This window comes from Oryctolagus cuniculus, chromosome 3 (genome assembly GCF_051225735.1).
Source record: "Oryctolagus cuniculus isolate XC-2025 breed Fujian yellow rabbit chromosome 3, ASM5122573v1, whole genome shotgun sequence".
NCBI lineage: Eukaryota > Metazoa > Chordata > Mammalia > Lagomorpha > Leporidae > Oryctolagus > Oryctolagus cuniculus.
In genome coordinates, this window is record NC_142869.1 from 72,132,237 (window position 1) to 72,147,854 (window position 15,618).

Sequence of the window (15,618 nt, forward strand, 5' to 3'; positions counted from 1 at the left end):
TGGCCTGGAAGAGGGGCAACCAGGACAGAATCCGGCGCCCTGACCGGGACTAGAACCCGGTGTGCTGGTGCCGCAGGTGGAGGATTAGCCTAGTGCGCTGCACCGCTGGCCAAAACCAGAAATTCTTGGCACCAGCAGTTGTTGTGGCACAGCTGGTTAATCCAAAGCTTGAGGCATTCCTATCTCATATTGGAGAGCCTAGGATCAGGCCCTGTTCCCACTACTGATACAGCTTTTTGCTAATGTGCATCCTGAGAAGCATAGATCATGGCTCAGGTACTTGGGTTCCTACCACCCATATGGGAAGCCCAGATACAGTTCTTGGTTCCTAGTTTTGGCCTGGCTGAACCCTGGCTGTTGCAGGCATGAACCAGTGGATGGAAGATCTCGCTCACTCTCTCTCTCTCTCTCTCTCTCTGTCTCTTTTTCTTTTCTTCTAAAATAAAAATAAATATATAAACAAAAAAAAGGTTCACATACTTAAGGGAGTTCTTGGGCAAATATTTGTAAAATGAAAGAAGATTTCACAGCAAATTAAGTATGTCTTAGATTATTTATATTCTTTAGGATGGAAGTTGAATTTCAAGTACATTGTGATGTATTAAACATTAACAGCAGTAGCTTTCCCTGATTTTATAGGTCTTAGTTTAGTTCTGGGAACAGAGTGGCTGATATCTGGTACTGCCGAGCATGCCAATTATGTTATTGGCTTTGTTTGGATTATTAATGATAATGAAAAGAAACAGCAGGAAAGTCCTTTTGACCTATAATCAGGGGCTTTATTTTAACATATACACCACAGTCAAAGATGAAATAAGAACTCGGACTTCCTAGTCATAGGCATCTTTATTTTCTACTGTTTATGTTCTCTGGTCCTTGCCCTGTTTTTCTTTTTTCTCAGCTTTGCCAGTACGGTTAAATAGCACATCTGTCTAACCTATCTGGGGTTCCTGGACAATGCAGCTTCCCCACTTTTTAAGAAATAGGAGTCGAATGGCTTGTGCCTCTTTCCTGTCTTCAGGCGGCATGGCAGATGGTTTTGACGGTGTTCTAGTCCCTACCAGTTTGAAGTTCTTCAAGATATTAACATGTTGTTCTCCTAGACCTTGAAAACACAGGCTGGGGGAGGACAAAAGGAGGACGTTTTTGTAAACAGTAAGAACTTACTCTGAGACCACCTGGATGTTTCTGTCCACTATTACTTGGAGTCAACGTTACAGGATAAGTATAAAGAAGAGAATATAGCCGTCACAAAAGAGTAAGGTTAAAGTTCCACATTCACATTTGCGCAGAAAGCTTTATTTGAAGCTGATGAAAGGACCGTCCTGGGGCGAGCCCTTCAGAAGTTACTCCTACTTCCCAAGGCGCAGTTAGAGTGGGACTTGGCTCAGAAAAGGACTACGAGTTCCAGAATGCACTTCTCCCCATCTGTTCCCGCGATAATTCCAGGAGTTGCGTTCAACCAATCCCTTCATGGAGAGTCTGTGCTATTAGCCAATCAGAAGGCGAATGGGAGCGGAAGCGGTTGGCGGGAGGACGCTGTGTTTGAAATCAGAAATTTGGCGCGGCTGCGGGAGCTGAAGACTGGGTTTCGGCTGGAGGTGGCGCAGATTTTAGTGCGTGGAAGGCGGCGGGGCTAAGGCCTGCCCGCCAAGGTGAGGGAGGGTGGGTGCCGAGCTGGGCCCTCGTGTTACGGTAGGAGACCGTGGGCTTGGGGACGGGACGTGTGTACGTATGTCGGGCGGCATCTGTGAAATGCGCGTCCTTTCGCTTCCAGCCCTTGGGCCTGGAGGGGTGGGTAGCGGCCTCGCCGAAGGGTTGCGGGTTTCGCTGAGCGAGATGACTCTGCCCCTCCTGGAAAGGTGACTGGTACACGTCCTGGACTGAGCCGGCTAAGTGCCCACTCGGCCGTCCACTTTCTTGCTCGCGTCGGGGTCGGGGGTGGGAGGGAGAGGCGCAGTAGACTTGTGGTTTTTAGAGGCCGGGCGGGGAGGGGCCTCCCGACTCTCGATGCTGGACTCCGGAGGGGATAGAGTTGGACGTCACCTTAGATGTCACCAGTTTTACTTGTGATAGGAACGGAGTCGGTGTCGTTTCCCAGGATGCTAAGAGTGTCTCGCACACTGACCTACTAACAGGGCCTTAGGAGGTGAAGGCGCCTTGGATTCCTGCTGCCCCTTTAAGCACAGTTAAGCCCGGGGCACTTGATCTACCCTGAGTATCTAGAGTTAAAGGTAAGTTGCTAGCCGTTTTCTCCCAAAAGCTAAATTGCCAAAATGCACTAGGTTGGAATACGTGGTTGATTTGATTTCAGTAACACTTTAAAAATACAGAGTGTGTTCTGCGTGTTTTGTAGCATTGCCTTGCAAAATGGTGGAGGACGAGCTGGCACTGTTCGATAAAAGCATAAATGAATTTGGGAGCAAGTTCAGAAGCACTCTGAGTGACGCTCCTTGTCAGATGGTGGGGCTAAGAGACGCCTACAAGGACTCGGTCAAGTCACTTACAGGTACCTGCTGTCTCGGAACGGGCTGTTTTTGCGGTTCTTGTTTATTTTCTACTATTCCTTCAGCTGAATTGAAAGTTCAATTTCTTTTTCAGAAAAACTGTCTGTGAAACTGAAGGAAGAAGAACGAATGATTGAGATGTATCTGGAATATAAAAATCGTACGTGAGTAACAGTAGCTCACAAAGTTTTTTTAGATTACGCATCTTTATCACACAGCCGCTCATACATGTGAAGCAGTGCAGTACGTGTGTTTATACACATGCTATATGTGCAGACACATTCATATATTAAAAAAATACACTTATGTGCCCACCAGCCAGCTCAAGAAATAGAACATCTCGTGTTCTACCTTCCTCTTCTCCTGCTTTCTAGAACTAACCTATTCATATTTTTGGCTAGTATTGTTTTTGATTATAATAGAAATTGCATGATTTTGTTTCTGTTTTATCCTGATTTTTCATTCAGCATTCTACATGTGAGATTTATCTAAGCCAGCATATATATATATATATATATGTATATATTTTTAAACATGTTTGCTTTTACAATGGAAATCCTAGCGTAGGGATTGGCAGGTTGAAGTTTCTCTGCTCCTTGGGGTAGGGTTAGTAATCTGAGTCTCTGTACTTTTGCTGCTGTTGGTAAAATCCCCTTTTTCTTTGCTTTGCCCATGTTACCAATTGTGTGTGGCTCATGAAGACAGTTAACTTCCTTACCTTTGATAGGTTCCTATGCCTGACTTTTTCCCCGTGTTTACTTTCTAAGCTGGGCATTTCCATGCCCTTCCACTGCTTCTTTCATTCCTTCTGTAACTGTAAGCAAAAAGGAAAAACTTGCTTGGCTTTGTGTATGCAGGAGTGACGCTGAATTTGGGTCTTTGGTCTGTAGAACTCTTAGGGCTTAGAAAGTTAAGTTTGAAACTCATTTTTTATATTAAAGTACTCTTAAAAATTTCTCTGTAATGTGAACTTATACTCTAAATGCTGTATAAAAAAGCACTATCAATTTTTTCAAAAAAAAACTTTATACTTGAACAAAAATATAATTTATCTAAATTTAATGAATATTTGACTACTATTGCCCAGCATTAAGAAAGCAGCCATGTATAAAGTGTAATCTCACAAGTTAGTGGTGTATGGACTGGGAAGCCACAATTAAAAGATATTTTAATAGTTGGTATAATAATGGAATGGGGGCTAAATGAGTGCAGAATATGGAGGGCTTGACTCCAGTGAGCATTGCAGAATATTTAATAACTAACATCTACCTAAAGTACATCACGTGTCAGGTGTTATATTAAGCTCTTTGCATATATTGACTTGTTGAATCCTAAGAAGTCTAGACACTGTCTTTACCTGACCTTATAGATGAAGAAGTAGGTACAGAGAGTTTAGGTAACTTGCCCAGGTCAGGCAGCTAATAATGAGTAAAAACAAGATTGAGCCTCTACATTGATGCTACCACACTGCCCTGGCGAAGATCACATAGAGGTGGGGAGGGGAAGTTTGTCAGATTCATCACTACATTCTGAGAAGGGGGAACAGCAGTGTGACAAAAGCAGGAGAGTTGGTTGAGTTCTGGGACGGCTAGAGTACAGTGTGGGTGGGAGGGGCAGAGAAGTGGCTGGAAGGAGAGCTGGTTGGCCAGGGCATGGACATCATATGTTGTACAAAGAAGTTTAGGCTTGTTTCTTAGGAGATTAGGAGTTGCTACAGGATTTTAACTAGAAAATGATACTGGGTTTATAATTCAGCAAAGCACTCTAGCAGTCTCACACATATTAAGCAGGGGAGTGAGATGGTGGGTACAGAAAAGCCAGTGCACTGGTCCTGGCAGACAACAGGGATGTCTTAGGTCAGTGACAGTCTGAGGAAGTAGACTCGTGTCCACTGGGCTGACAGTGAGGGTGTGGCCCAGCATGATCAGTGGTGGTGTGTTTACTAAGTGATGCATCAGAAGAGGAGAAAGGTGTTTCTAGGGGAGGGAAAGATGCAGGTGGGTTGGTTTTTTAAATGTGTTAAGGGAATATGTTGAGGTGTTAGGTTTTGGGCCTTGCGGGTTGTGAAGTCTGATAGGCTGTGGGTATATCTATCTGGAAGCCAGCTGGGGAAGTGGTCTTTTCTGAAGTTAAAGATTTGGTCATCTTCAGTGTATCTGAGGGGTTGAGGTTGTGGACGAGTGGATAGGGTGAAAGAAGAAAGCCTCGGATAGTTGTGAGTTGTTCTGTGTGCTAAGTACTGTGTTCAACTCTACATACACCAGCTCCTCCATTCTTCATGACAGTTTTCAAAGTAGGTATTGCTTTTATTAGTGATTTGCTGCAATCCTATTGACTCACATTCAGAACATTATATTGCCTCCCTGTAATTTGAGAGGGAGGTAAATTGAAGGGTCAGAGTGAGCAACTGGAATGCAAAAGAAGCTAGAAGTTCACAGAAACTGAAGAGGGAAGAACTAAGAAAGGCTGTTGTCAACACGGAGAAGTCACAGATAGGCCCACTATGGTGAAATCTGATGCTGGTAATATTTTGGGAGTATGATAGGTGGTAGAGATTCATTCAGTCACTTAATGTTTGCTGAGCTGCTACCCTGTGCCAGGTACTCTTCTACAGAGAGACTGCAGAGAACAAAATAGCCCTAGTTTGTGGCCTTCCTTGAACATCTGTTCTATCTAGTTATCACATAGAGGAAAATGAGCTGTTGGTAACTAAATTTTGATTAAGCTACTGCCTGCAATACCAGCATTCCATATGGGTGCTGGTTCAAGGCCTGGCTGCTCTGCTTCTGATCCAGTCCCCTACTAATGTGCCTGGAAAAGCAGCAGAAGATGGCCGAAGTTCTTGGGCCCCTGCCACCATGTTGGAGACCCAGAAAGGATTCCTGGTTTCTGGCTTCATGCTGGCCCAGCCCTGGCTGTTGTGGCCATTTGGGGCGTGAACCAGCGGATGGAAGATATGTCTCTGTCTCCCTCTGTGTAACTTTGCCTTTCAATTAAATAAATAAATCTTTAAGAAAGAAGAGAAGAGAGAGACATTTATTCTGGGCAAGTCCTGAAGTTTGTGTAAGATAGAGATTATCTTTTTTCTACATATGAGGGAGTTGAAATTCACTGAGGTTAAGAAACTTGCCTAAAGTCAAACATTAGGAAGACATCAGGTCTAGGATAGCAAACAAAATGCTACCCTATTCTTTCCAATGCATACTGCATTCTTCCCAGTGTTCCATACTTTTACATTTTGGAAGGAAGTTGCAGGGGTGGAGGGGTTTCTGTGCTGAGTGCTAGAGAATGTTTGAAATACAGTCCCTGGGGAATGAAGAATCTGCCAGCTGTGTATGCATAAAATAGTAGCCATGTAGGGGCAAGCACTGTGGTATAGTAGACTAAGCTTCTGCCTGCAGCGCTAGCGTGCCATATGGGTGCCAGTTTGGATCCTACCTGCTCCTCTTCCAATCCAGCTCTCTGCTAATGGCCTGGGAAAGCAGTAGAAGGTAGCCCAAGTGCTTGGGTTCCTGCACCCATGTGGGAGGCCCAGAAGAAGCTCCTGGCTCCGGCTATTGTGGCCATTTGGGGAGTGGACCAGCAGATGGAAGACCTTTCTCTAACTCTACCTCTCAAGTAAATAAATGCAATCTTTTTTTTTTTTTTTTAAAGGTAGCCATGCAATGCTGAGGGCCTTAACATTTATATTGCTATAAGTCTGCACAGTTCAAGTGTTATAATAAAAACACATACATACTATTTCTATGTTAGTTTTTACATTATTATTGGGTACTGCAACCCTGTGAGGTATTGAGTGAGGCAGCAATTGTGAACCACTGTTTTACAAACAAGTGATGGTTTTCCATAGGTTTTAACATGATGGGGGTTCCTGAGTAACAACTGATGAGTGGGATTGAAACTGAGACTTTTTGACTTTAAATCTGGATTTCTTTTGCAGTATAATCCTACTAAATAATTTCTGTTAATTGCTATTGTATTTCTTTCTGGAAATTCTGATGTTTATTTTTAAAGTGTACTTAATATAATTGCTGGCCACATAATATTTAAGCCAATGACAGATCACATATCACAGTGGTACTCTCATAAAATTATAGCTGAAAAATTCCTATTACTTACTTAGGTCTCGGCATTGTGCTGCAGTTGCCGGTTCAGTACAGTAACATACTGTTTAAGTTTGTAATCTAGCTTCCCACTAAGGCAGACATTGGCAGCCAGTGGCGATTGCTCAGGTCGTTGGATTCTTGCTTCACACATGAAATACCTGGGTTGCCTTCTGGCTCCTGGCTTTTGAGCATTTGAGGAGTGAAGCAGCAGATGGTTCAGTCTCTGTCTCAATTTTTTTTAAAAAAGCATAGGGTAGCAAACAGTATTTTTGTAGTTATTAATATTAACATAGACATAACCATACTTACCTATATATTAATTATTTGTATAATTTATAAAAACTGTTGATTTTGTGGTATTTGGTGTTATAAATACAGATTTTTAGTAGATTTTTCTTGAGTGTTCTAGATAGATGTCTATTGTCTAAATACATTGGCAATTATCTTTTCCTTTCCAGTGATTTCACTGGTTATAAGTCTTGGGTTAGACAGAAACTTTTAGGGAAAATTTTAAATAACAGTGACATCAGATACCCTTGTTTAGTCTTTGTGGAATGCCTTTAGTGTTTACTTTAAGTAAATTAGAAGATAAGAGAGGTTTTGTTTTATCATATTAAAGAAATATCCTTGTACTTCTGGATTAAGAATCTCTATCAAGAGTGGGTGTTGAATGTATAAAAACTCCCTTCAATGCTTGTTATTTGACAGTTTTCCCTACTATTATACCTTCATTGTTAATCCTTAATATACACTGTGTTTGCTCTTAGTTTATTAATATGTTAATATTTTATTAAATATTTTTATACTTATGTCTTTAATTATGTGGTTGTAGGTAGAGGAATCATCTTTATTGAATTTAGTTTTCAGAATTTGTTTACTGCATAATATATGCCTGCTGCCTATTTGCCTTCTTCACCTTCTATCTTTTTGGTATGATCCAGATACTTTATATATATAGCATTAGAATTAGTGTTTTCTTCAAAGCCCATGTAAAGCCATCTTCTAGGGTCTTGTTGTCTATGGTGGTGAGTTTAATTTATGTACTTAGAGTAGGTGAGCTGATTTTTCTATTTTGATTTAATTTAGTATTCCCACATAAAAGACATTCTGTCTCATTTTTGTTTTCAAACACAAGTAGAAAAAAAATAGAAATTTTTTATGTCTTTTACAGTCATTAGGAATTATGTTTTTTTAAGTCATTAGGAAATGCTCATCGGTTAAAACATTCTTCATTAATCTTATACAAGTCAATACATTTTGGTCTTAGATAAATGGTAGTGTGAAACATGTATTTTAGCTAATACCTTGTACTTACAGAGGTCAACAGACAGAATGAGTTGATTAAAGAGAAAAAAGATAACTTGTTAAAACTGATTGCTGAAGTAAAAGACAAAAAGCAGAAATTGGAAGACCTTAGAAGAAACATCCAGGATCTTAAGGAAGAGTATTCTAGGAAGAAGGAAAGTAAGTTTCCAGTTGTAAACATATTTAAAACGTTACCCTAAATTTCAGAGTGATGTTTCACAGTTATTATGTGCATCTTGTTCTTGTTCCTCACTTCAAATGAGTGAAAATACCTCAGGCTTAGCCAGCTACTCCTCTCTGCAAGGTGGCAGTACAGTTAACTAAGTGGGCTGTTGTGTTGTTGTTTCGTTTTGTTTTACTTCTCTCTTGATTTCTACAGTCACCAGAGTAATATTGAAATTGATCTGAGAATTTAATCAAGCAGAGTGGGAGACAGTGTCACTAAAGAAAATTTGCCTTGGAGAAACCTTAGTGCTATTTATGAAATAAATATTTCTTGGCTATTCTCTGCCAGGATTTAATGTGAGATATGTATATTACATCTTTTAATTCCATTTTCCATGAACTTTTTGAAGTGTGCTCACAGGAGTTTACATACCATGCTGCAAGACCTTTTTATTTAGAAAACTTCTATATGCAAATGAATGCTTCATTTAGAAGGCAGCCTTGACCTTTTTATGCCCACAGACTAAACAGACAATTCATTACATCTCGAAAAGAGCTATATTTGCTTGCTTGCTTTTTTTTTTTTTTAAAGAATTATTTTATTTTATTTGAAAGAGTTACAGGGAGCGGTAGAACCAGAGAGAGAGAGAGGTCTTCCTTTCCACTGGTTCACCAAATGACCACAATGGCCAGAGCTGAGCTGATCAGGAGCCAGGAGCTTCTTCCAGGTCTCCCACATGGGTGCAGGGCCCAAGGAGTTGGGCCATCTTCTATTGCTTTCCCAGGCCATAACAGAGAGCTGGATTGGAAGAGGAGAAGCCAGGACTTGAACTGGCGCCCATATGGGATGCTGGTGCTGCAGGCTGGGGCTTTAACCTGCTGCACCACAGTGCTGGCCCCAAAGATTTGCTTTCTTAATGCTTTATCTTACAGAGTTCTTATCCAAGCCTAAATTATGAAATTATTTTTCTCATATGCTAAGTATTACTTAGGAACAGTTGTGCTAGCTTTAAAAAAAAAAAAAAAAAGCATTCTAGGACAGGATATTTGCCTGTGTGGTAAAGATCCCTCTTGCATTCCATGACAGTGCCTGGGTTCAAGGCCAGGCTTCCCTCTGGGTTCTAGCTTCCTCCTAATGTGTGCCCTGTATGGTAATAGGTTAAGGCTTAAGTAGTTGGGTCGCTGCTACCCATAGAGGAGACCCTGGCCTAGGAATAGCCCAGCCCTGGCTGTTGCAGGCATTTGGCGAGTAAACCAGCAGATTGATCTCTGTGTCTGTCTCTGTCTCTCTGCCTTTAAAATAAGTAGATAAATAAGTGAATTAATTTTTTTTAAATCTTAAACTAGCATGAAATAAGGCTGACTTGTTCTGAGAGATGATTTTGCTTCAAGGAATGGAGTATTTTTCCCATGAAGCAATTAGCATATCCTTAGCTATCCAGAAAAATTAAAACAATGTAAAGGAAGTCTTTCTTTTCCTATGATGGTTAGTCATGCAAGTCCATGGGTTATGTATTCATGCTACAACATCATAAAACAAGGCAGAACTTGCTTTTCTCCCCCTTTGTACATATATTCTCATTTTTTTTCTTCCATTTTGAATGAATAGAAAGCTCTTTTTGTTAATCAGTGGAGAAAAACCCAGTAGATACAAACAGATTCATGTGCTTGGCATTATGTTCATAGCTTTTTTTTTTTCAAGTTCTTATAAATTCAGTGAGTGTTCAGTATTATTTAAAATATGTGATAACTATGTGTATGTGTGTTTAAACCATAGCTATCTCCACTGCCAACAAAGCTAATGAAGAGAGGTTGAAAAGGCTGCAGAAATCTGCGGACTTGTATAAAGATCGCCTTGGACTGGAAATTCGAAAAATATATGGTAAGTGTATTAATATAAGTGAATCATGGAGACTTAAAAAGTATGTCTTCTGTTAAGGAGTATTCTTTTTTTTTTTTTTAAGATTTATTTATTTGAAAGAGTTACACAGGAGAGAGAAGGAAAGGCAGAGAGAGAGATCTTCCATCCGCTGGTTCATTGCTGAAATGGCCACAACGGCCAGAGCTGCACCGATCCGAAGCCAGGAGCCAGGAGCTTCTTCTGGGTCTCCCATGTGGGTGCAAGGGCTCAAGGACTTGGGCCATTTTCTGCTGGTTTACCAGGCCATAGCAGAGAGCTGGATTGGAAGTGGAGCAGCCTTGACTCGGAGCAGTGTCCATATGGGATGCTAGCAGTGCAGGTGACAGCTTTACCCGCTTTGCCACAGTGCCTGCCCCAAGGAAAATTCTTAAAACATTTCTCGCTAAGGGACTGGCATTATGGCGCAGTGGATTAAGTTGCCTTCTGCAACTCCAGTATCCTATATGAGTGCTGGATCAAGTCCTGGCTGCTCCACTTCTGATCCAGCTCCTTGCTAATGTGCCTAGGAAAGCAGTGGAAGATGGCCCAAGCCGTTGGGCCCCTGCACCTACATGGGAGACAGGGTGGAGTTCCAGGCTCTTGGCCTCAGCCTGGCCTAACTCTGGCCATTGCAGCCATTTGGGGAGTAAACCAGTGAATAGCAGATCTCTCTCTCTCTCTCTCTCTCTCTCGCTCCCTCTTATCCATCTCTGCATCTCAGATAAATAAAAAATAAAAATATTTTAAAATTTCCAACCAAAATATTGACCACATTATTAACTTTTTCAGAAAATAGGACATTTCAAGTTTTTTTTAAAATCACCTAAGGATAACTGATGCTTTATTTATCAACCACTATATATAAATGTTTTTTTGGCATGTTTATCAACATGCAAATATTTTTTTTTCATACTGGTATTGTGTCAGCATTTCTCCAGTTGCTGTAGTCTTCATAATGGCAATTTTTTTTTACCATGATTTCAGTCATTCTATTAATATAGCATAATTCAGTTTTTTTACCTAATGTTTAGTACATGTATTGCTTCTAACATTTGGATTCTGCCAGTTTTTAAAATAACTACAATGAACTTAGACTTCCTTGTTTAATAGTGCAATTTCCATAGAATTGTTTTCTAAAAAGGAACTATTGGTAAAAATCCATATTTGTATGTCTGTTACATGTAAATGTGCTAATTTTCTGCAACATTTGAGCTTTGATGATTCAATGGGAACACTTTCAGGTTTCAGCATAAGCAGATGTCCCTCTAAATCTTTGGGGGATTAACTTCTAAACCCTTATTGGATGCCTGAAGCCAAGGAGAGTACCAAATCCTATATATACTGGGGTCTTTCCTATGTGTAGGCACTTATGATAAACTTTTACCTTTTTGCTTAAAGGAAGCATTTGATGACTTTTCTTTGTCATCTTCCAATTCATCTCTACTCCTATGCTAGTGAAGTAAGTCACTTGAAAACAAGCACTGCCATGCGGTGACAGTTGGTCTGATGACTGAGTTGGCTACCAAGTGGCTAACAGCAGGTGACATATACAACATGGATACATTGGACAAAGGGGATGATTCACATTCCTGGGCCAGAGGAATTGGAACCATAGGGTGCTACTAAGCAGCTACTTTCTCACAACCCTGCAATGCAACCTTATCTCTTCAACTGTAAGTTTGATACGCCCACTTTCCCGGGATGCGCCTGTCTCATCACAATCCAGGGCATGTGCTCATGCCCCATCATAAAGAGGCTGAGAACAGGCAAATGCTTGGAGGCACCCTCTTTGTTTTATGGGCCACCCTCGCTCACTCCTGATTTTCCTCCATGTGGAGCAGCTCACACTCACACAAATGTATGTTTATTCCCTGATTGGTAAATAAATCCTTGTTTTTGTGTGTGTGTGTGTGTGTGTCTGTGTAATGGGTATTTGTATGTATCCACTTGGAATTCTTATCTCTATGGGGCTAGGGACCTTCAATGGAGATTAAGATATTCAGGCCCGCATAATAACAGCGAGAGATTTCATTGGGCTCATGAATGGTACACAATTTAAAACTTGTATGAGTTGTTTATTTCTGAAGTTCTTTAATATTTTTTAAAAGCTTTTTTGTTTATTTGAAAGAGTAACAGAGAGAGAGAGAGAGATCTGCATCTGCTGTTCACTCTCCAAATGCCTTATAACAGCCAGGTCTGAACCAGGCTGAAGCCAGGAGGCAGGAATTCCATCTGGGTCTCCCACATGGGTGGCAGGGTCTCTTAACTAGCACTCAGTTATGTGATGCCAACATCACAAGTCTCTGTGTGCCAGGCCTCCAGCCCCCATCTAATCCTTTACTGACCATGGTTGTTTGGAGGTAACTGAAACCACAGCAAGTGAAACCACAGATAAGGGACTCTGCTATAATTGTACTCACAGCTAGGATTTATTGCGGCAAAAGGACAAAAAAAAAAATAACAGTACAAAGTCTAAAGAAAACCAGATACAAGCTTTTGAGAGTCCTAATGTAGTGGAATCCAACAGGATGTGTTTAATTCCTCCAGGACTGAATTGTGACAACAGGAGAAAGCTTGTTAGACTTGGGAAGCTTGGACTTTACCCTGTGCATCTTTTCTCTTTGCTGGTACTGCTGTCTTCTGTCCTAAGTATGGCTGTATGCTGTGTGAGTCCTATGAGTCCCAATAGTGAGACCTCAAGCCTGGGGTCATTGTAGGGACCCAAGACACAGCAGCTGTGAGTCAGTCAGGTGAGCAGGCTTTTTCTAAGGTACAGCAGCCTCAGGTGGGGGACAGTTTTGTGGGTGTGAGGCCTCAACCTGCAGGATGTGACACTGATATCCGGGTAGATAGTAGATAGTATTAGAATTAGCGGATCCCAGAATTAATTGATTGTTTAGTGTGTAGAGGAAAATCCCAACACATCTGCTTATAGAAGTATTCTGTGTTGATGGTTGAGTGAGAGAATGAGGAAGGCACTTTGGTTTTATTTTCCATAAGGAAGAGAAAATTCAAACCCTTTATTTTACTTAATTGAATATCTTAGAAAATATTTTTCCTTGGCTTGAATCCCTGCCATTACTATTAACAGTTTAAAGATTTGGTGTACTGACGTAATTCTCTCATTTTGAAGTTGAATGTCAAGACAAATTTTTTCAAAGTTTCTGAGAATTTCTTTTTGTAACTAAGAAAATTTTTAATGAGATTTTATATGCTTTAGAACAAAACTAAAATGCATATGAATTTATACTTCATTGCTGTCATTGTTAATTTCTACTAGGCATTTACTCCTTTAGGAGCATTTGAAGGTCTTTTGGAAAACAAGCTTTCAGTAACCGTAGAATGTCAAATTAAATCTGTTCAATGATTGTGTGTGTGTGTGTGTGTTCTAACAAATATATAGCGTAAAATTCACCATTTTGACTTTTACAAAAAATTTTAACAGAAAAATTTTGTATATGTATGGGGTACCATGTGATGTTTCATTACAAATATACATTGTATAATATCCAAATCAGGGAAAATAAATTTATCCTTTCACATATTTAACATTTCTTTATAGTGAAAACATCCAAAACCTTATCTTCTAGGTTTTTTTAAAAAAGCACAGAAATGTACAGAATATAAGTAGTAGCTATAATCACCATATTGTGCAATTGAATGCCAGAACGTGTAGCTGTAAGCTAGTGCTCATCAATCAGTCTGTCCGCATCTCTCCCTCCCCAGCCTCTAGTAACCACCATTGTATTCTTTACTTCTATGAGATTAATTATATTCTTTACTTCTATGAGATTACCATTTTTTTAGATTCTACTACCAGGAAGATCATAGGATATTTGTCTTTCTGTGCTTGCCTGGCTTAATTCATAATGACCTCCAGTTCTTTCCATGTTGTTGCAAATAACAAGATTTCATTCTTTTCATGGCTGAGTAATATTCTGTTGTATATATTACCACATTTCTTTTATTCATTCATCAGTGGATGGACATTTAGGTTATTTGCATTTCTTGGCTATTGTGAATAGTGGTGCAGTGAACATAAGAGTGCATATGATTTTGACAGATGTATTTTGTTTTCCTTGGATATATACCCAGAAGTGGGACTGCTGAGTCATATGGTATTCTATTTTTATTTTTTTGAGGAACCTCCATACTGTTTTTACACAATGTACTGATTTACCTTCCTACCTATAGAGTAGCAGAGTTCTCTTTTTCTCCTCATTCTTTGCAACATTTGTCTTTTGTCTTTTTGGCCAGTTGTGCTGGAGTGAAGTGATAATGTCATTGTGGTTTTGATTTGCATTTCCCTCATTTTAACAATTTATATGTATAATTCAGTGACATTGGTTAAATGCACAATATTGTGATAATTGCCAACCACACACTATTTCCAAAAATTTTCATCATTCCAAACAAAAACTCTGTATCTAGTAAATAATAAATCTCCATTCCTCCGTTCCCCAGCCCCCAGTAACCTAATGTGCTCTCTTTATGAATTTGTCCATTTGAGGTATTTGCTATAAGGGGAATCATATATACAGTACTAGTCCTTTTGTTTCAAGCTTATTTCACTTACGTTATGTTTTCAAAGTTCATCCATGTTGTAGCATATAACACACCTTTGTTCGTTTTTGATTGTACAATATTCCATTGTATGGATAGTCAGGTGCCATATCTAAGTAATGTATACCTATATATACATATACACACACACAAACACACACACACTGCATTTTGCTTATTTATTGGTAGACACTGAGTTCTTTTGGCTTCTGTGAATAGCATTGCAGTGACCATTGGCAAGGTTAGTTGCTTGAGTCTGTTTTCAGTTCTTAGAGCATATACCCGGGAATGGGATTGGTAGGTCATACTCTGTTTTCTACTTGTGAATTTTATCTTTTTGAAGAACTGCCAAAATATTTTTCATAGCTGCTGCATCATTTTACATTCCTATCAGGAATGAACGAGGGTTACAGTTTCTCACATTCTCACCAGCTCCGTTACTTCCTCCTGTTTGTTTGTTTGTTTGTTTTTTTACAGGCAGAGTGGACAGTGAGAGAGAGAGACAGAGAGAAAGGTCTTCCTTTGCCGTTGGTTCACCCTCCAGTGGCGGCCGCGGCCAGAGCACTGTGGCCGGCGCACCGCGCTGATCCAATGGCAGGAGCCAGGTACTTATCCTGGTCTCCCATGGGGTGCAGGGCCCAGGTACTTGGGCCAACCTCCACTGCACTCCCTGGCCACAGCAGAGAGCTGGTCTGGAAGAGGGGCAACCGGGACAGAATCCGGCGCCCCGACCAGGACTAGAACCCAGTGTGCCGGTGCTGCAAGGCGGAGGATTAGCCTAGTGAGCCGCGGCGCCAGCCCTCCTGTTTTTATATAATCATCCTCTTGAGTGTGAAATGGCATCGCAGTAATTTTTTTTTTTTTTAAGAATTATTTATTTGATGGACAGAGTTACATACAAAGAGAGGGAGAGACAGAGAGAAAGGTCTTCATCTGCTAGTACACTCCCCAAATGGCTACAAAGGCCAGAGCTGAGCTGATCCAAAGCCAGGAGCTTCTTCTGGGTCTCCCACACAGGTGCAGGGGCCCGAGCACTTGGGCCATCTTCCACTGCTTTCCCAGACCATGAGCA

The 15,618-nt window shown here is 40.6% G+C and overlaps 1 protein-coding gene across 9 annotated transcripts in view; it reads left to right on the top strand.

The window, feature by feature from the left end:
- The first annotated feature begins 1,486 nt into the window (after positions 1-1,486).
- SPC25 (SPC25 component of NDC80 kinetochore complex) overlaps positions 1,487-15,618 on the top strand; it is a 33,557-nt gene continuing 19,425 nt past the window's right edge. For 2 of the 9 annotated variants that reach the window (XR_016230833.1, XM_089328239.1), the window contains exons 1-6: positions 1,516-1,655; positions 2,077-2,234; positions 2,357-2,509; positions 2,602-2,667; positions 7,931-8,077; positions 9,861-9,965. Coding sequence is in view for 5 of the 9 variants with exons in the window: in XM_089328239.1 (XP_089184365.1) it covers positions 2,371-2,509; positions 2,602-2,667; positions 7,931-8,077; positions 9,861-9,965 (457 nt within the window). In the remaining 4 variants the exon portion in view is untranslated. Of the gene's footprint in view, positions 1,656-2,076; positions 2,235-2,356; positions 2,510-2,601; positions 2,668-7,930; positions 8,078-9,860; positions 9,966-15,618 lie in introns of all 9 variants that reach the window. The other 7 variants (XR_011387272.2, XM_070070731.2, XM_089328240.1 and 4 more) reach the window with 6 other exon arrangements.